At 32.8% G+C, this 22,323-nt stretch overlaps 1 protein-coding gene across 8 annotated transcripts in view; it reads left to right on the top strand.

Moving 5' to 3' along the window:
- The window catches only part of LOC145247483 (uncharacterized), a 179,561-nt gene that overhangs the window by 106,545 nt on the left and 50,693 nt on the right, over positions 1 to 22,323 (top strand). For all 8 annotated transcript variants that reach the window (XM_080109290.1, XM_080109293.1, XM_080109288.1 and 5 more), the window contains exon 4: positions 16,875 to 16,996. In XM_080109290.1, the coding sequence (XP_079965416.1) occupies positions 16,875 to 16,996 (122 nt within the window). The remainder of the gene's footprint in view (positions 1 to 16,874; positions 16,997 to 22,323) is intronic.

Below are 22,323 nucleotides of genomic sequence, written 5' to 3'. Positions count from 1 at the left end.
GAAGAAAGTGTGGAGCCAATCAGATTACAGATACATTTTTGCACCTTGTCATGAACCTTCAAATGCGAAAGAGACTCACCAGCCCAAATACAACAACTGTACAGTAATCCTTCGCTACTTCGCGGTTTGATTATCACGGATGCGCTACTTCACAGATTTTTAATTTGTAATTTCTTTTTAGAGATCAATTATTTTTATATTGTACATGTATTGCCACAGTAACTAACTTGTTGCATGTACGTCCTTGCTTAATTCTCTAGTGTTACAGGTGTATTTATGTACAGTACAGAACTGTAACAGTGTACTGTAACACCTAACAAGTGTTACAATATTTCTATTATTATTAATATAGTAAACGGTGGGTTATTAACATTACAAGAATGGTTTTAAACAGCCTATAAACAATTAAATAAGGTAAAAATAATTGTTTGGTCCTACTTCGCGGATTTTCGAATATCATGGATGGTCTTTGTTCTATCTACCGTGATATTCGAGGGAATGTTGTACACCATATATGGTCCGATGGTAGATTTGTAGGGATGGAGACTTCAAGTTTGTTATAACATTGAAGGAATAGATGAATGTTCTTGAGTTTGTAAATATAGAAGAGTGAAAAAACCAAACAAAACATGGAGGAAACTATTAAAATGGTTTTAAAAAGAAAGAGGCATGAATAAAGACCTGGTCAGAGATAGGATTTTAAACTGAATATGATAAAAATGATCAAACAAAGCCGAAACACAAAGATGTGTCCACTTCAAAAGTTCAGTGAAAAATGTAATTTAAACAAAATATAAAGAAAATGGTTACTGTTGTGTTCGTGATATAAGCGTTATTTAAATTTTAAAAATAAAATATGTATGTTATGCGTCTGAAGCCGAATTACAACATGAAAAATTTGTAAAATATTTATTTGTTTAGGATTATTTATAATTTTGATGTAATATGCCTTCGTCAGAATATATATATTTTTTCTGAGTCCTGTTATTAACAGGAAAGATTTAGTTGTAAAAATCCATGTGTTCTTTTTTTAGTAATGATATACTTTTTTTTTTTTTTTAAAGAATGAAAATATTTAGTTATGTCAACTATTTGGTAACAGTGGTATTGATTGTCGTTGATGACGTCTAATAATAAGTAATCAGTAAAACAATGAATTATATATAAACTAGTGTATGTCTGGTTTAATGTTTTGGATAAGAATAGCATTAGTAAAAAGAAAATATTTCAGTTTAATCATGTAATTGTTTTTAATTTATTTTTTAATTTTTAAAATTGATTTTCCATTTTTTCATTTATTCTTAATTTATTTTTTGTTTGAATTTATTTTACTTTGTTCTTTATATTAATTTATTTTATTTTTGTTTTTATTTTAATTTATTTTATTTTTACTTTTTTTAATTTATTTTATTTTTACTTTTTATTTTAATTTATTTTATTTTTAATTTAATTTTAATTGTATTAATTTTTATTATTTAATCTTTGATCTATTATTTATTTTATTTTTATTTATTTTATTTTTATTTTATTTATATTTTATTTTTAATTTTAATTCAATTTATTTTTACTTTTTATTAATTTTATTTTAATTTTATTAAATTATTTATCTATTTTACTTTTATTTTATTTTTATTTATTTATATTTTATTATTATTTATTTTATTATTATTTATTTTATTATTATTTATTTTATTTTATTTTATTCTATTTTTATTTATTTTATTTTTAATTTTAATTCAATTTATTTTTACTTTTTATTTTATTTTAATTTTATTAAATTATTTATCTATTTTTATTTATTTTATTTTTATTCATTTTACTTTTATTTTATTTTTATTTATTTATTTTTTTAATTTTATTTTTATTTATTTTATTTTTATTTATTTTATTTTTATTTATTTTATTTTTATTTATTTTATTTTTATTTATTTTATTTTTATTTTATTTTATTTTATTCTATTTTTATTTATTTTATTTTTAATTTTAATTTAATTTATTTTTACTTTTTATTAATTTTATTTTAATTTTATTAAATTATTTATCTATTTTCATTTACTTTTAATCTACTTTAATTTGATTGATATATTTGTATTTGTTTCATTCATTATTTATTCATATTTTTTTCTTTTCTTTTTCTTTTATTTTTTAACTTATATAATTAAATTTATATTTTATTTATTTTATTAAAAAAAAGAGATTAATTTACTATTTCATGTAGTTAAAACAAAGTTTATTTAAGACAGAAGTGTTAATAACTATCTTTTCTAAATCACCAAAGTTAAGCAATATTGACCATAGTTGTCGTCTCACCGTGTTTTGGCAAAGTAAGCTTCTGGTCGGCTTTGAAACCACTATCTTCAGACAATGCTCACCTGGAACCGTCATGGTTATCACTTTACGAAGGCCAGAGGAATAGTTGGTCGACACGTTGTGAAACAATAACTAATAAAGATGAGGATAATAGTTTGCATTAAATAAATTAATAAATAATACTCATCTCTAAATGAATTCCAATTAAATAATATATAAATCCTGGTGATATGTTAAAGTATTAACTAAAAATGCACACAAATAAATTATAATCGGTTAAAATACCCCGTTTACAAATCGGCAAAAACTTTTGAACTGCCCTGAAAGTAATATGGAGACATTTTTGATTTGAAAGCAAGTTGCCTGAAATCCGATAATTCTTTGACACATTTCTGTGGAGGATTCTGCTTAGCGTAAATGAATAAAGTCACATAGTACAAGATCTGGTGAATAAGGAGATTTTTTTGCCTCTAGTAGGTTTTGTACTTCTGGGGAGTGTTTCATTTTTCAAGATTACTTTGTTATCCTTCTTTCTCTCTTGCTCTCTCATATTTCTTTCTCTGAAAGAGTGTTGTGGTGTGTCCACCCTACGGATAATAATAAACTCTAATACTTACTATAAAGACTAACCCATAACCACACTCTTTATTTGTTCTAATTACGTTTTTATTCAATATATTTTTGTTTTCATTAAATAAAGAGTTGTGTTTCTCTTGCAGACCATTATGAAATCAAAACAGATCTAGAATTATCTCTCTTAACTTTCTAGTTCTTTTTTTTTTTTTTTTTACATAGGCATAACCACTTATCAAGGCCAGAGACCACTCGAGGATAAGGGTTAAGAGTGTACAGTAGTCAATTGGACAATATAGTAATCGTTAGTAATGGAAATTCGGTAAATTTGTTAATTTAAATGGAACAACTCATCAAGAACTTGTTTACGTTGGACTTGAAGACAACCATATTGTAGTCAGCTAGAAAGCAGGAAAACAGAAGACAATTCCATAGGCGTGCAGTTCTAAGAAAGAAGCTACGTTTAGGTTTAGGCACAGATAAAGAGTGAGGGGAGTTATTGATAGTGTTTTTAGCTAGACGAGTGTTTCTTGTGAAAGTTTGGCGAGGGGGGAACCATAGATTGAAGCTCAGTCGAGCACTTGCCATGAAAATAGCGATAAAGCAGAGACAAACTCGCAACATCTCTTCTGTGAGATAGAGGTTGCAGGGAAGAGAAAAGGACATCTCCTACGAGGCTACAAAGTCTATTTTGAATTTTATCAAGGCAGGACAAGTCCTTTCTAGCAGCTCCTGTCCAGTTCTTGAATTCACAGCAAAACTGTAATCGTTGCAAAAATATCTGTATAAGAGGCAGGTACACCCTAAAATGTAGCACTGTTGTTGTATCGGGGCAAGAGCTGCTCAGTGTTCCCTATTCAACCTTGACAGAGTTTAAAACCAGCTTCAAAATCTAGTGGGTGATGCCCTTTTCTCTTCTCTGCAACCTCTTTCCCTACAGAGGAGACGTTGCAAGTCTATCTCTGCTCACAAATGCCTGTCTAAACTCCAATCTATGATTCCTCCTTGCCAAATTAAAAAAAAAAACTCAACTAGCTACAACTGCTATATACAATTTCCATCAGTCTCTTACCGTGCCTAAATCTAAGTGCAGATTCCATGAAAAACCTTCTTTCCCAGAACTGTCCGACTGTGGAACACTGTTCCATTGGCCTGCTTCCCAGTTGAATACAACATGGTAGCCTTCAAATCCAATGTACACAAGTTCTTATTAAGCCATCCCCATAAATAATCAAATTCTATCCAATATACACCATTAATGATTACTGCACTACCACCTTACATTCATTAATCCATAAGTGGCTTTTGCGCCTTGATAATTGGGGACTCACCAAATAGAAAAAAAAATATATATCTATAGGCGTCATTTTTTTTTTGTTCGTTAATAATTCCCTGCTTTTTCATTACAGCCCCCCCCCCCCTTGAAGGCCTCCAAACCTTAAAAAAAATAAAACAAACCCTTTTGATCATTCTCTTATGGTAAAGGAATAAAGTCACATGGAGTAAAATCTGGTGAATAAGGAGGTTTTATGCCTCTAGTAGATTTAGTATTTCTAGTGATTGTTTCATTTTCAGATTTATTTTCTTTTTCTTTCTCTCTTACTCTCCCATATTTCTTTCGCTGGGAGATCTAGATTTGATTTGTCTCTCTTTAATTTTTTAATTCTTGCACAGCAAAAAAAATCAAAGTTAAAGATCAACAAAATCGGAATCCGCGAGAAATTATAGGCGTCAATTTTTGTTGTTGTTTGTTAAAAATTCCCTTGTTGTTAACTGTCATTTAGGATGATTAGATCATTTCCTGATGCCCAACCTCAGATCTTTAGAAAGAGTTTTTGGGAGAAAAAAATTGACCGCGCCTCCTCAAAAATGTCTAAAATATGGAGGTAAGACTTACAAAGAATTGCTTAAAGCCTTTAATTGCAGTTGCAGAGTTAAAACAAAATTCTACAGCGTTTGAATGGCTTGGCATAAAATATCTTTTGGTGCTTTCTATGCAAATGTTGTTTTTGATTAAATTATATTGACTGATTCTGAGTTTTGGTCATTGAAATATAAGACACCAGTAATAAATAAATATATATATATATATATACAGGGTGGCCACAAAGTCACGCATCAATGTTAATTAAAAAAGTTAAAAAATTAAATTTTTTCCAATACTTATGCACGTGTCTCTGCAGATAAACCTGGGCGCCCACTTTGCTTTTTGTCAACGACGCTACCAGTTTCTCTGAATTTGTTGATTAAGCGACCGACAGAGGTGTGTGACACATTTTCATGAGGATGGTTTCTGTTGAATTGCTCAGCAACACTTCTGTTAGTTGCACCTACACGACCAGATAATAAAATTATTTCTACGCGCTGCTTTGTAGTCAATGGCATGTCTGATCTGAAATAAATAATTATAAAATTAAAAAATTATATTAATAAAAAATAAATATTAACATTGGTGCATGACTTTGTGGCCACCCTGTATATATATATATATATATATATATATATATATATATATGGAACAAAGAAGAATTCGAGAAATTCTTTGAAAGGAGACTTATTGGGATAATACAAAGCTCAACAATTGAGGTGGAGCTTATTTACAGAAGGGAAAAACGACAATATAAAGATATATACTAATAATGCAGAGGCCACAGCACCTAAAAAATTAAACATATTAAACTCCAAATCAGAAATTATATCCCAATGTAGACATAAAAGAAAATTTAAATATGAGAACCATCTAAACTGTTGATAAACCTCCTTCTAATAGGGACTAATCTCTGTGGCCTTTTATCTCAACTGTCTTGCATAGCTTTACCGCCTTGCCTATTACTATACTATGTCCTTACTATAGAAAGATAACTCACTCCTCATACATACCTAGGCACACAATCGTAATCTGGCTCTAGATATCTTCCTTTTTATAAGACCTCATTCTGCTAAGCCCTGCACAACAGTTCCTTATTTTACCTATCACTCTACTATGTCTCAACTATAAAAAGATACGTTACCATAACACTTTCAGACTACCTCTACCTGCATCTTCCCCTTCCCTTTAACATATGCATTTAACTTCCACCCCCTCATGCATACCAATTTTGATATAGAATAGAAATATAATATCTATATATATCCTCTACACATATCATTTTCTTTTCTCACCAATGAAAATTAGATTAAGTTGACGATAGTTTTTGTGTACCGTTCCATATTCCATTCTCAAACCCACATCAGATATTTAATTCTAATTCATTTGTTTGTTTCTTTTCAAGCACAATTTAAACGAAACCATAACCACCACCTGCCCCCTGCTCATTTCAGTGCAACTGGACACTTAGCAAATCCCCCTCCCCCAAGATGGCATCTCCTAGCTTGAAGTTAACTAACTTATTTACTCCAAACTGATTACATCACAATATAATAAGCCCTAAATTTTAAATAAAGGCCTACTCTAATATTAAACACTTTATTCGTGCCACCCTCGAATTTGATTTCACTGTCCCCCTCCCAATATTTCCACTTTCGGACCAATTAACCTCCCAACCTCAAACCCTGACTTGTCTACACTAAAGCACTTAAATACCTTTTCTCATCGACCCCCACCTCGTTAATCACCCCACCCTCATCCTTCTTGCCATTTTACACCTGCTGACACTCTTACAGCTCTTTCCCTCTACCCACCCTCTTTCCACTTTCCTCTATTTCACATTACTCCTCCTGCTTATCAACCTTGTCCGTGTCTGTTGATTTCTTGACTTTAGGCAATGGTAATATTCTATCTCTTTCAATTTGAGCTCTTTGACACATCTAAAGTACCTTTTTGTATCCACGGTGTATACTCAAGGATTATTCAATCTAAAAAAATACTGCATTGACTCAAACCGGCATCTGGACTTTTTACCTCTACCATCACAGTCAGTCTCATTAACAATCTGGACGCCTTTGGAAATTTGGACAAGTTCACGAAAAACACTCGGCTAGCCAAAATCACTATGAATAATTTCCCCCACTCTTTATCTTGCCTAAACCTAAATTTAGATTCCATGAACAAAGCTTCTTCTTAGAACTGCACACCTGTAGAACTCTCTTCCGATTGCCTGCTTTCCAGGTGACTACAATCTGATTGTCTTCAAGTCCAACGTAAACAAGTTCTTGATGAACCGTCCCCTTAAGTAATCCAATTTACAAAAGTCCCACTACTTATGTTTACTACGCTATAATCACATTGACATGTATACCCATTAACCCTTATCCTCGAGTGGCCTCTGAGCCTTGATAAGAGGTGATTCCTGTGTAAAAAAAAAAAAAAAATCACACTTGGACCTCTACATCTTTTGTGTTGAGTAGGGGACACTCTCTCTACCCTTTAGCAACACACACATATATAAGGAATTGAATATTCTATCACCCGACATCACTTTCTTCTCTGAATCCCTCCAGATATATATATATATATATATATATATATATATATATATATATATATATATATATATATAGAGAGAGAGAGAGATATTATTTGAATATCTGACGTGAACTGGATTATAGAATTTGAACGTCCCTCCATTTACGCCAACTCTTCTTTGATAAACAATACCCTAATAACGGCAGGTATTTTTCTGTCTACTCTCACGTTCGTATGGACTTCACCACAAACTTACCGTGTTCTACTAATTTTTTTCCTTTTTTTTTTTTATATATCTTATCTCATCTCTCCATAACATTCCGTCCTCTTCAATCTCTCCCTTAGCTTTCTGTTGCCTCCTCCCAATCTCACAAACTTTTTTTCTTGTATACAACCTCTTCCTTGCCCTCCCTGTCTAACCCTTTCCGACTTTTTCACTTTTTCTACCGTTTTATCACAGTGTCTTTATTTCAACGGTCTTGAATATGACCTTAAACTATATCGGATGGTGAGGCCCCAGTTTGCAGGCTTTGGGGAGTGTTGAGCCACCCTTTAATTGCCATTGCTCCCAGAACCACTCTGACCCGGAGTGCTAGTACCTGTTAGGGTCCCAACTATGGGTTAAATAGAAACCGACTTGAAAAGAAAAAAAATATTCTATTCAAAAATTTTTCTTCAAAATAACTGGATTCGGCATTAAATAACCTGAAAAGGGTTGATATGCCGTAAAACAAAAACAACCAACCAACTTTATTTCAGCTATCGGCTTCTGTATGCAGTACATGTTTTTTTTTTTGTTTGTTTTATTCTTAGATACCGTACTAGTACTATTACTTTCACTTAGATGTTGTTTATTTGTTTGGGTGTTTGTGTAACTATACACATAGATTCGAAAAAGTTGTCAATGAACAAACACATAACAAATAACTGTTACCAAAGGCAAGATAAGTTACTCTTCTACCTATCTGGAAAAGTTTTTAGTGGTTTTACTTACTTTAAAACGTGAAATCGATTCGAAAATTATAAAATGTTTATTGATATATTTAAAAAAGAAAAATGGCGGCATGCTCGCTGTAGAAAACGGTAAGTTTGGGAAAATAAGTTCAAATAAACAAATTACACAAAATACATACCGAATATATGTCTGCCTATGTCACGGTGACATATATTAAGTGAGTTTCTAACAGTATTTTTTATAATTTTTTTGTTTAAACGCATTTTCCCAAACTTAGCATGTTCAACAGCGAGCATGCCGCCATTTGCATTTTTCAAATACATCGGTAAACACTGTATGTTTTTCGAGCCGAATAAACACGTTACATTAAATAAAAACAGTAAAAAAATTATTCAGTTAGGTAGAAAAGTAACTTATCTTGCATTTGATAACATTTATTTGTTATATATTTGTTTTTTGACAACTTTTTTAATCTATGTGTACAGTAAAACAAGCACATTTGTTTTTGTTAACGATACTTTTGGAATGAATTCAATTATATATACGAAAGTGCATTTTTACCTAAATGCGATTTGGAAATAATTTTCCCTTTGACGAATTTAATACCTCCCAAGTGGAGAGCAGTATATATATATATATATATATATATATATATATATATATATATATTGTTTTTAAAATATAATTATCCACTGACACGTGTTTCATCGTCTATAACTCATCAGAGTGGCTGAATCAAAAATGTTAAAAGCATGACTTTCACTTGATATTTTCTATCTCTTATATTTTTGATCCTTCCATTTAAAATTTTTCTATTAAAAAAAATTTTTTTTTCAGATTTTTCATGTTTTTCATGTTTCGTTTTTTAAAAAAAATTGTGTAATTCTTATCTGTGTTTTATCATAGTACATTTATTTGGTTTTTATTTTTTTTATTTTCTTATAATTTATACTTTGTTTGAGACTGCCTTCTAACCTCTAATGGAAAACTACCTAACCCCATTACATACCCTCTAATGGCAAACTTCCTAACCCCATTACATACCCAATAATGGTAAACTTCCTAACCCCATTACATACCCTCTAATGGCAAACCACCTAACCCCATTACATACCCTCTAATGGCAAATCACCTAACCCCATTACATACCCTCTAATGGCAAATCACCTAACCCCATTACATACCCTCTAATGGCAAATCACCTAACCCCATTACATACCCTCTAATGGCAAACCACCTAACCCCATTACATACCCTCTAATGGCAAATCACCTAACCCCATTACATACCCTCTAATGGCAAATCACCTAACCCCATTACATACCCTCTAATGGCAAACCACCTAACACCATTACATACCCTCTAATGGCAAATCACCTAACCCCATTACATACCCTCTAATGGCAAACCACCTAACCCCATTACATACCCTCTAATGGCAAATCACCTAACCCCATTACATAACCTTTAATGGCAAACTACCTAACCCCATTACATACCCTCTAATGGCAAATCACCTAACTCCATTACATACCCTCTAATGGCAAACCACCTAACCCCATTACATACCCTCTAATGGCAAACCACCTAACCCCATTACATACCCTCTAATGGCAAATCACCTAACCCCATTACATACCCTCTAATGGCAAACTTCCTAACCCCATTACATACCCAATCATGGTAAACTTCCTAACCCCATTACATAACCTTTAATGGCAAACTACCTAACCCCATTACATACCCTCTAATGGCAAATCACCTAACCCCATTACATACCCTCTAATGGCAAACCACCTAACCCCATTACATACCCTCTAATGGCAAATCACCTAACCCCATTACATACCCTCTAATGGCAAACCACCTAACCCCATTACATACCCTCTAATGGCAAACCACCTAACCCCGTTACATACCCTCTAATGATAAACCACCTAGCCCCATTTCATACCACTTATATCCATTATATGATAATCAAAAATTCATCCTATACAACCTTAATCATTGTAGTTATCCCTCCACATTTATACTGTTAACCCTCTATCTTAGACACCCCATTATTTCGTTCCTAATGTAATTATTCACATTTCTAATATGTTACCTAGCACCTTCTTCCCTCTTTTGATGAGAAGTATTACTCTGAAATACCTAGATATAAAAAGCATGTATATCCCATATCTTTAATTGATGTAATTTCCTTATAGAAAGATTAAATTTATATGCATTAGTATATATCTTTATATTGTCGTTTTTTTTCCCCTTTTTTTTTTTTATATATATATAAAATTAACCTTAAAAATTACATTTTCAATAATAAGACACACCTATCCGGATAGAAAAGCTCTACCTGATTAAGTGGAGCAAAATTGGATTAAGTTTCCATGAATTTGAGCTGGTTAACCTATAATTTTGTCTTTTCTTTTTTTTTTTGCTTTCTTTTTATATTTTCTTTACTTAATTCTCTTCTTTTTTTCCCTTCCTTTTTCCCTCTGCTTTTGAATTTCTTTCATGCTCTCTTTACTTTTTTTTTACATTTTCAATAATAAGACACACCTATCCGGATAGAAAAGCTCTACCTGATTAAGTGGAGCAAAATTGGATTAAGTTTCCATGAATTTGAGCTGGTTAACCTATAATTTTGTCTTTTCTTTTTTTTTTTGCTTTCTTTTTATATTTTCTTTACTTAATTCTCTTCTTTTTTTCCCTTCCTTTTTCCCTCTGCTTTTGAATTTCTTTCATGCTCTCTTTACTTTTTTTTTACATTTTCAATAATAAGACACACCTATCCGGATAGAAAAGCTCTACCTGATTAAGTGGAGCAAAATTGGATTAAGTTTCCATGAATTTGAGCTGGTTAACCTATAATTTTGTCTTTTCTTTTTTTTTTTGCTTTCTTTTTATATTTTCTTTACTTAATTCTCTTCTTTTTTTCCCTTCCTTTTTCCCTCTGCTTTTGAATTTCTTTCATGCTCTCTTTACTTTTTCTCCACCATATCAACTCCCCCTGCCCCAATTTTTCCCCCCTTATTTTTGTATAATACCAAATTTTTCTCCTCTTCTGATAAGAAGCATTTAGCTTTGAAATGCCATGGCTGACAGAGTTTCCGCCCCTTTTTTCCTTTTCTTTAACTCTTATTGATAATTTAATAAAGTTCCTATGTAACTTTACTCCTTCTCTTTTTAACTTATATATATATAAATATATATATATATATATATATATATATATATATATATGAGAGATGTACCAATTAATCGGCTTAATTGGCCTATTTGCCGATTAATTACTTTTCTCTTTCCTATTAAATTTCAACCATTTTGTCACTGCCAAGTGAATCCTCAGTTTGCTTTGACACATTAACATAACTTCTTATTTAACTTAACATTTGTTAAGTGTCTGGCCGCTATTATTGTTTTTTGCCTTTATTAAATAAAATTACAAAATATAAAGCACAATTTCCAATTCTGAAATGAATATAATTAAACAATTAGACAAGAAAAAAGAAATTACAAACCAACTACAAAGTACAAATTATAATTCTTCAAGTGAATAACTATAAACTGAATTTATGCACCTGCTGCTACTCTACTTCCTCTTCTATTCTTGCTGCCGGCCTCCTCTGCTCTCCTAGTTTTCTCAGTGTTTAAAATTGAATACTTTTAAGTTGTACTGAAGAAACATTAGAGTTTCTTCATTCTTAGGACACAGCCTGTTCCTCATAGGTTCATACACATTACCATCTGTCCTAAGGAGTCTCTCCTTCTTCACAGATCAAGGTGGTGCACTTTAATATTTTGAAACCAATTTACTCAGCAGTGGTAAGGTATCCTGTGTCTTCTTCCACCACTGAAATGGATCATCACCTCTTGCGAGTAGTGGTAAAGCTACATAATAATCAAGTTCTTTTGTGCACTTAAGCATAAGGAATTATGTCTTTTGAGTTTAGATTGTGATTCTTGTATTTCTGTTGTAGTTGCAGTCTCCAGGTTTGACTCGACCTCTACCTGCTTTAATTTTTTATTTGTTACTGTAGGCTTATTTGAAGCTAATTCATCAAACAGGTTTGAAAGAGACACAGTTTTACTTTCACTTTGATCTTCTTGACCCTCAACAGAGCTTGAAGAAATGTATCCTGCTGATTCATCAGTAGGAAGTAGATGTAGAATCCAATTCTTAATAGCGTTTTTTGTGTCATTCTTTTGAAATTTAAATTTGAATCTTGGATCTAGAAAATAAGTTTTTATCATTTAGATGGGATGGAAATTTTGTTTCCATTGATTCATTGAATTATTCAACAGTGATAAGGATTCCACTAAAGTCAGAAATATCAGAATTAGATTGGACAGTTTTTGGAAGAAATAACCTCAAAGCTAAAATTGTAGGTATTATCATTGATATGGTTGAAGTCCTGTGACTTGCTTCTTTGGTGATTTCTACAAATGGACTCGGTAACTGGACAATTTTTTGAACAAGTCCCCATTGGTAAGTTGTTAAGGTAGGAATCTTATCAACAGTACACATTACACGAGCTTTTGGTTATTCTGAATTTCTTTTTAGCATATAATATTTTGAATTCCACTGTGTGGTCACATCTTTAATGAGTTTATGTTTTTCCAAATTAAGCTGAACCTGTATTTCAGTTAATTTGTTAATCGCTAATGGAGAGTGATTAAAATGAGAAACTATATTTCTGTTATGTCTTAACAACAACGAGTAGCATGATAGTGATTCTAAACCACATATCCTGACACCAGCAGCCATATTTGTTCTTGAATCCTACAAGACTAAGACAACTTTGAAGATTTTATACTCATCCAAAACATGGTCCAATTCTTCACTTATTCTTGCACCTGTGTGTGCATCAGAGAATGGAATAACTTTAAGCACAACTCTACACTGTTCAAAGTCATTGACCTATCAAACTCAAAAAAGGAGTATTATTTGTAGCTTCTGTCCAAATGTCTGTAGTCAAAGAATGCTGCTAATTTCAGCAAGAGAGGATTGAATTTTTGTTTTTAATTTTTCTAAATATATTGGGAATATGGTAATTTAAGCAAAGTTTTGCAATAAGCCTTTTAAATCCAATGTCAGATTTTACAGAATATGGTTAAATATCAACAGCAGTTACTTCTTGTATCAGATAATGAATCTCTTGTGACCTGTGGTCATTAATATCCAAAATTTTCTTTTTGAATAATATTGATTCTATAGTAGTTTTCGTTGGCGACTCGTAGTTGCTGCTACTTGTTCTTGGAATGTCTGTCCTTGAATATTCATTGTGCCTCCTTTTCTTATCTGTAACTTTTGCTTCTTTTGGACAAACATTTTTAAGATGGTTTAACATATTAGTCATTGTAAAAGTTTTTGTTGGCTTGCCACCCTTTGATGTGATTGTTTGACATAACTTGCAGGTAGCTGTATTCTTATTCTTGGGATTGACATCAAAATATTTCCAGCAGAAACTGGTTGCCATAATGGTTGAAGGTTATTGTCAATATTTAGCTCATTTTTTTTTTATTTATTTAAATTACTTATGTGTGATATCTAATTTGTAATTTATCTCAATAAAATATACATTATGTAAACCAGAAAAAAAGAAAATACATATGTAATGATAGCAAGTGTCCAAAAATGGGGAACAAGAGTATGACTGATGAAGATTCTTTATTTTCGATTTGCACATCATCGCAATTTACTGTATAATTCCTCAACATTAAAACTGAAAGAGGAAGTAATAATTTTCTGTGACAATGATTTAAAGTACAAGATAATAATGTTAATTTGATAGGATGAGAAAGGTGGGAAATTTTCCATATGTTTACATCTATTTGCCTCAAGTTCAGTGCAGTTGTAAAAGTCTACATCTTAGCAACCTGTCATGCCTGTTATTTGGTAATATAGTTTAGACGATGCATGTCTTTGATAAATTTTCACTGGCAAGCAAAAAAGGGAGTTAACTAGTTTTCATTTACAATACAATTTAAGTAATACTAACAGTTCAACCCGGCTTTGCTCGGGCCCTATGTACTATTCATAACTTGCCCTACGTGTGAATACACTTTATGTAAAATATCAAATGTTTAGACCAAAATTTGTCTGAGTAATTTCGTAGAAACCGCAGAAGTCAATTTTTTAAAACTTAGACTCCAATTGTGACCCCCTTAACATTTATTATTTTGGTCTCAAATCAAAATACAAAGTTTTACCCATGTCCAAGCTACCTAAAATTTCAAGTGTTTAGATCAAAATTGATGGAGGTTTTGGTAGAATCTGCAAAGGTCAACTCTTTCAAATTTGATCTCTTGGCAGCCAAATTTTTGCCCCCAAACTGATTAAAATGCTTTCCGCATGTCTGAATACCCGTTATGTATAAATTTCACATGTTTAGACCCAAAATTAGTTGAATAGTTTGCTAGAGACTGCAAAGGTCAAATCTTTTTAACTTTGACCCTTTGGCAGCTGAAATTTTTTACCCAAACTGATTAAAAAGCTTGCCCAATCTCTGAATACCCTTTATGTAAAATTTTAGATGTTATACCTGAAATTGGCTGAGTAATTTGGTAGAGACCACAGAGGTCAATTTTTATTTAACTTTGACCCCATAACATTTATTTTTTGGGGTTCAATTTTGACCCCATAACATTTATTTTTTGGGGGGTTCAAATGAAATTAAAAAGTTTGTCCAATTAACCTACATTTAAAATTTCAAGTGTTTAGACCCAAAATTGGTGGAGAAGTTTGGTAGAGTTTTTAAAGATCAAATCGTTGAACTTTGACCCCATGACAGCCAAATTTCTTGCCGAAAACCAATTAAAAACGATTTTTCCAAATCTCAATACTCCTTATGTCAAATCTTGAGTCTCTAGACCGAAAATTGACAGTTATTTGGTATGGAAATGTACACACACTGACATTTTCACTTTTATAGATATATAGATTAGTATCATTTATAACAACAAAATTTGCTGATAAATCGGCATTAGAAAACTTATTAATTGTCCGATTAATCAATAATCGTCTGCTTATCAAAAGCCAAAAAGTGCCATTAAAACAAGCAATCTTTTGTGATAAATTTATTTTATCACATAGTCACCACCATTCTCACTGCACTTTTGCTAGCAATGAAGAATGGTTTTGTATAGTCGTCCAGAGCATGCTTTATCGTATGAGAGTCATCCAAAAAGTAAAGCCTCCGATTTTGTCTTTTAATTCAAAAAGTTGAAGTATTACGAAAACGGAAGTGGTACCATTAAAACGAGCAATCTTTTACAGAATTTATTTTTCTACATTCTCAATACACTTTTGTCAGGAATTCAATGATGCATCTCTGCTTCTGATGCACGTCTATGACAGAGGTTGCTTTGTCAGTCTCCCACTGTCAATATCTGCAACAGAGAAATTAAACTTTCAAGTTATGAATGCATAAGCTAAGGCATCATAATAATTCAATTTGCATTCAAATGGAATGAAATCAAATTCAAGGTATAAATATTGGAATGCCCTTTACACACACACACACGCACGCACGCACGCACGCACGCACGCACGCGCGCACACACACACACACACACACACACACACACACACACACACAGTGTATCACAAAAGTGAGTACACCCCTCACATTTCTGTAGATATCTAAGTATATCTCCTCATGGGACAACACTGAAAAAATGATTTTTTGACACATTGAAAAGTAGTGTGTCTGCAGCTTATATAACAGAGTTAATTTATTTCCCCTCAAAATATAACCATTAAACTCTTGCCATGTTTAAAAAAGTTAAATGCAAACTGTTGAAGAGAAATTAGCTTTAAAAACATCAGCGTTCCGTTTAAACTGCACGCAAACTACTATACATGGTGTCAAAGTACTTAAATATCTGCAGAAATTTGAGGAGTGTGCCCACTTTTGTGTTACTTTATATATAAAATGTATGGAAACATTATTAAATAATTTCAATGGAACCATGATACTTGACTGTTATATTTTAAAATTTAATTCAAGCCATTATATAATTTTATTTTTATAAAATCAACAGTAGGTTCTCTACAGTGCAATGTAAACTATAATATATTGTGGACTAAGTCATGTGAAGCCCTCCCCCTGGTGTTACAGTGGTGGGTCCCTAACTAAAGCAAGCAATTAATCAATTTGATTGAAAAATGGATGATTTCACCAATTTCGATGACAATAAAATATGGGAGTATGAAACATTCAGTGATCTTCATTCAATCATGAGCAATGTCATGTCTTTCTGCTTATATATGAATGGAAATGTATAAAAAAGAATACGAAAAGTATAAAAGCTTATAACTTTTCTTTATTCGTTTTCAATTGGTGACGTGCAGGAATACAAAATAATATTATGAAAAAAAATTAAAAAACTTTTTACAGGTACATAATTTTCTACCGATCCCTCAGTCTTCATCGGTGTAGTATATATATATATATATATATATATATATATATATATATATATATATGTTTTATTTTTTTGGCTTAGCTTTGCTTATTTTATTTATTGTTATTTTCTTTTATTACAAAAGCCTCAATCATTGGTAAATGAAATACATTTATTATTGTTTAAAAATTAACATTGTATTGTATGTATTTTTTTTTCTTTCAGGGGCGGCAGTATGATAGGCGGTATTATTGGAGCAATCATCCTGGTGGCTATTATTGGTACTATCATCTACTGTGTTTGTCGTCGCAAGAAAAGACAAGAAGGCGAGGTGCTGAGCAAAGAAAGTGAGTAATATACACAGAAACTGTTTTTCTTTTATTTGTTTGAAGTGTCTTTTTTTTTTTTTTAATTTTTACTGAAAGGTATTTATTTTATATTGAAAAGAAAAAAAGATGGCCGAATATGAAAATTCCCAGACAATATATTGTCTGTTAAAAAAATGCATGTTAAAACATTATTTTTTAAATTACTTTATTTTTTTTTAAGCATATTATAATATAAATAAAGTGTGTCCTTGCCAGTAAGGGTTGAGGATCTGCATTGCATGGAGAGAGATGATGGATACGTGATGTGAGCCTTAAAGGCTTAGATCTGACGACTTCAGAGGAAGATTAAATATGAACAATATCAAGAAATGTGTACACGAAACGTAATGTAAATGATTCGAAAGTTTGCTATTTTACTTTTGTCTGTGTTTAGAAATCAAGAGAGGAAAAATAAATCTGGACCAGAAAAGGGGGACATGTTCAGAAGAGTAGACTTTGATGGTATGGCCACATTGTAAGAATGGATGGCAATTCTTGGATTAGTAGATGTAGCACAGTTGAGCTAACAGGTTAAGTTCATAGGGAAAGACCCGTCCCCCCCTCTACCAAAAAAATAAAACATAGGAGAAAGAGAGATAAATAAAGAGGTGGCCAGAAAAAGGTTAGTTTAGAAGTCAATTTTTAAAAGCCATCCGATGCATGCCAATATATAGAATGGACATTAAGCCAATGATGAGGAGGAGGAGGATGATGATGATTGAGATGACACGGTGAGAGAAAATCCTGCAACCTCTCTCCCACAGAAGGGACATTGTGAGCTCGTCTGAGCTCCAATCTCTGGTCCCCCCTCGCCAATCTTTCATGAAAAACACCCGTCTAGCTGAAATCACTGTCAATAATTTTCTCCACTCTTTAACTGTACCTAAATTAAAACGTAGATTCCATGAACAAAGCTTCTTTCTTAGAACTGCACACCTGTGGAACTCTCTTCTGTTTGCCTGTTTCTCAGCTGACTGCAACTTGGTTGTCTTCAAGTCTAACATAAACAAATTCTTGATGAACCGCCCCCCCCCCAAGTAATCCAATTTATCAAATTTCCATTACTAATGATTACTACAATATTATTCCATTGATTACTGTACACTCAATAACCCTTATCCTCGAGTGGCCTCCGGGCCTTGATAAGCGAAGACTTCTATGTAAAAAAAAAAAAATAAAAAAGCAACCTCAGTTTAACTTAACTACACATTTTAAAAAGATTTCTAACTTCCTTGATGACGTCTTGACATACACGATTCCAACTCCTGCTTAATCGTTCACTCATTTGTTGCACCTAACCTTCTGACCTCTACAGACAGCCACTTACTAGTGCTGTCTTTGAATGCTTCCAAACACGTTCAGTATGTTTTAAAATGGAGAGAACAATTATAGTAAACTAAGTGAAATAAATTAAAAAAAAGAAAAAAATTTTTTTAAATAATAATTTTTCACTTATCAAGGTTTAAAGCCACTTAAGGATAATGGCTGATGAGATGGATATATTGACAGAAAAATCATGATGAATGTTATGGAAAAATTGAAAATAATAAATCGAATGTGTTGTGGTCCCACATGAAAAAAAAACGTGTCCCCTGCCGACAATGATCACTAATTTCAATGCTGTTTCTGTGGATTTCTTTTATTTCGTTTCCTCCTCTTATATTGACTGTGTCATTGTCTCTTATACATTTGCGACTGTTGAGAGAGTGCTCTGGTTCACAAGTATAAAGAGAAAAATGTATGGAACAGAAGAGGCATCACTTCCATGACAAAGATCAGTCTATAAAGCTGTCATACTCACCACCTTACTCTATGGTCATGAGTCGTGGACTGTCTACCAATGGCACGCTAGAAAATTAAATAACTTCCACACCTCCAGACTGAGGAAACTACTTGACATAGGCTGGCAGAAAAAGATACCAGATACAGAAGTTCTCACTCATGCTAGACTCCCAAGCATCCCCACTATCCTGATGATGGAGGTCATGTAGCCCGCATGCTAGACTACAGACTACCCAAGAAGCTTCTGTTTGCTGAGCTCCAACATGGCAAGCGCTTCCATAGTGTCCAGAGAAAATGATTTAAATACACTCTGAAGGCATCACTGAAGGCCTTCAACGTTGATCCAACATCATGGAAGCAGACAGCTTTAGATAGAGCCAAGTGGCAGGCCGCTGTTCATGACGGTGCCTGCAAATATGGAAGTAACTGAAAAGTTGTTGCAGAGAAGCGCAGGAAGGACAATGTTTTGAAGCCCTCGACATCTGCTATGATTCCCTGTTTTCACTGCAATAGAACTTTTCAAGTAAAGATTCCAACGGAAAAACAACAACAACAATAAAGAGAAACAAAAGAAAACACACATTCCGACACATTCTGTAAATATCGGCTGCACTCTGGGTGTGTGTGTGACACCATCGATCCTCTACACGCTAATGTCCACATCTATGTCTTCTGTCGAGGCTGTGTTCGTTAGTTGACGTCACCTCATCTCAATCTTCCAAGGCTCTCACGATCTGTCCTCAACTGTGTCCCACTAGCAACAGATGTGAGACCCACATGGTCTCTCGCTCGATAACATCATCGACCCCAACATTGTTACCATAGTTTTCTTCCCTCTTCTGTCCATGTCCTCATCTTTCACATTGGATTCCCAAATTTAAAAATAAAATAAAACAACTATAAAGGAAAATAAAATTTCCGACATTTTCTGTAAATGTTAGTTGGACATTGGCTATGTGTGTGACACCAGTGGCCCTCTGAACGCTATGGTCCACATGTTGGTAGTCGTCTGCCGAAGCCTCTTTGTCGCTGATTGATCAATTTACTTCGCCATCTGCTATGACCTGCGTTCTACTGTGCTAAACTTGTAACTGTTGTCAACTGGACACTGTCCTCAATTTTAACTGTCGTTGACTGTCACAAACTGCTCCCAACCATCGTAAATTCCAGTTATTCCTAAAACCCAACTCTAAAAATATATCCGGCCCTTTTTGTTCCCGTTATTTGGCATACTTTGATTAACAACCCCCACCTCAGCTCTTCTTTGTCTACCTCAGTGAACATCTTCCTCTCCATTGTTCTCCTAAGAAATCCATTTCCTATACCTTTGTTCCACCGATAAACTTATTTCCTTAGTACTTGGAGTGGGGGGGGGCGGAAACATCAATAGTATCAGAGAAAGACAACTCTGTAATTCATGGAAACAAAATATGTTGAACAGAAAAAGTAAATACAACAAAATAAAGAGTGTGAATATACGTCAGACTGACTGCCAAGTGTGCATGACTTGTGCATAACTTGTAAACAATGCCAATAGACATATTCCCCCAACCACCCACCTACCCACCCAGTCTTTATGATGAATGGAAGAGTTTATTATCTGTGTAAGGTGAGCACACCACAATAGAATGAAAAAAAATTGTTGACCTGAAGAAGGTTTTTATAGCAAGTATTTAATGGCATTAAATTTGAGGATGACCATGTTGTTGTCTTCAGGGAAGCCATCTTGTAAGATGTTTTCCAGATGATGTTCGGCACAATTAGGGGTGCTAGTACACTTACTGATCTGCGCTATTTTTTAAATTGTATTTCCAAGTTTAATTAAAGCTCTATATGTTTTTTTATTCAATTGTAAGGTTAAAGTATAGAATAGGTACAAAACACCCTCCCCTCCCCATGTTAAGAATGGCTTTTTAAATAATAGCGTTATTATTTCAGCATAGATCAATAAGTGCACTAGTACCCAATTAGGAAAAAAGAAGAAAAGTTTTTTTGGTTTTATGGTGATGATAGAATGATAATGATCATCATCATTATCATTTCATTAGAAAACATGGAGTGTTTTTTTTTTTATTCTTTTACTTATCATTATTTACTTCAAAACACACTCACGTCACTTCTGAGAAACTTTAACTATTAAAGAATAATAAAATCATTAATGTTGGGGAGAAATGACCATAAATTTCACATTTTATAGGATGTAATAAAGATAAGTATTGATAAGAGGACATATAGAGTGAACTGAATGTTGCATTCTTTATTGTATAAGTAATATAATGTTGTATAAGAGCTTATTTCATAAATAGTGTGTGTGTGTGTGTGTGTGTGTGTGTGTGTGTGTGTGTGTGGTTATCCACAGGCACTCGTTTCATCTGTCTTTATGACTCATCAGATCTGGTTCCACCTAGCTAGATTTGAAACTGAGATGTGAGACTGTGCACAGAGGTTTTTTAAAAGAGGAAAGGCTTTGCACAGAACTGGCCCTACTCTCTAAGTGGCCACCACCCTGACTCCAAAAATAATACCAAGTCTACATCTTTGAAAGCAGTATTCGCTGCTAGTGTTATCTTCACATTTTTCTTCTCCTAGGATAAAAAGGACATCTCTCCTTGTGGTTTTATCTATCTATTGTTTTATTTAGTTAAGACTTCTAGGCCCTGAACCCTATACAAGGAATAAAAAAGGTTAACACGTATCAGACAATAATTATTTCACTCATAAATGGTCTCTTTGCTTGGCGCATAAAATGCATTAAGCTCTTAAGTCAGAAATATGACGTTCAATATACATTTATAGATTTATTTATAATTCGATATTGAAATGTTTTTTCATTTGGATTAAACCTGAAGTTTAAACTTTTAACTTGCTGTTATATATTTGGTATGAGTTAGCTCCCTCTGGGAACAAGACAAGATTCCTTCCCTTAGAACTGAAAAGTCGCTCCACATTTTATGATATCTATATATATACTAGCAGGGAAACTCGACATTACCCGGGATTGAATGAGGATCAACAAATGTTCCACACTTCCAATACTTTTATTTTCACTGAAATTGGTGAAATCGCAGGTTTTTCAATCAAATTGATTATTTCTTGCTTTAGTCAGAGGACCCACCCTGCAGTGACTTACTCCACAATACATTGCACTGTAGAAACTACTGTTGATTTTATGAATTATTTTTTTTTTATATAATGGCTTGAATTAAAGTTTAAAATGCAAAAGTCAAGTATCATGGTTCAGTTGTGTTCTAAATAGAAACATGTCTTTCGAATGTGTCTCCGTCTTATCAAAGAACCTACTATTGATTTTATATTCCAGGTTTTTCTACTTGTGCAGAGATAAAATGTCTCAAATACACTTCTGTATAAGGGTGTTAATTTTGGTCAAAATCGAACAGTTCCTTTAATCAGATTTTTTTGATTATTGATTTTCAATACAAAACCTATCTAAAAACACTCCCAGACACACACGGTACATTTATGTGAAATAAAAAAAAATTTGGCTCAGCCACACACACACACAC

This window comes from Euprymna scolopes, chromosome 25, assembly GCF_053919585.1.
Source record: "Euprymna scolopes isolate OS-2025 chromosome 25, ASM5391958v1, whole genome shotgun sequence".
In the NCBI taxonomy this organism is placed as follows: Eukaryota; Metazoa; Mollusca; class Cephalopoda; order Sepiida; family Sepiolidae; genus Euprymna; species Euprymna scolopes.
The sequence above is the reverse complement of the archived record's forward strand: the minus strand, read 5'-3'. Positions and strand labels throughout refer to the sequence as shown.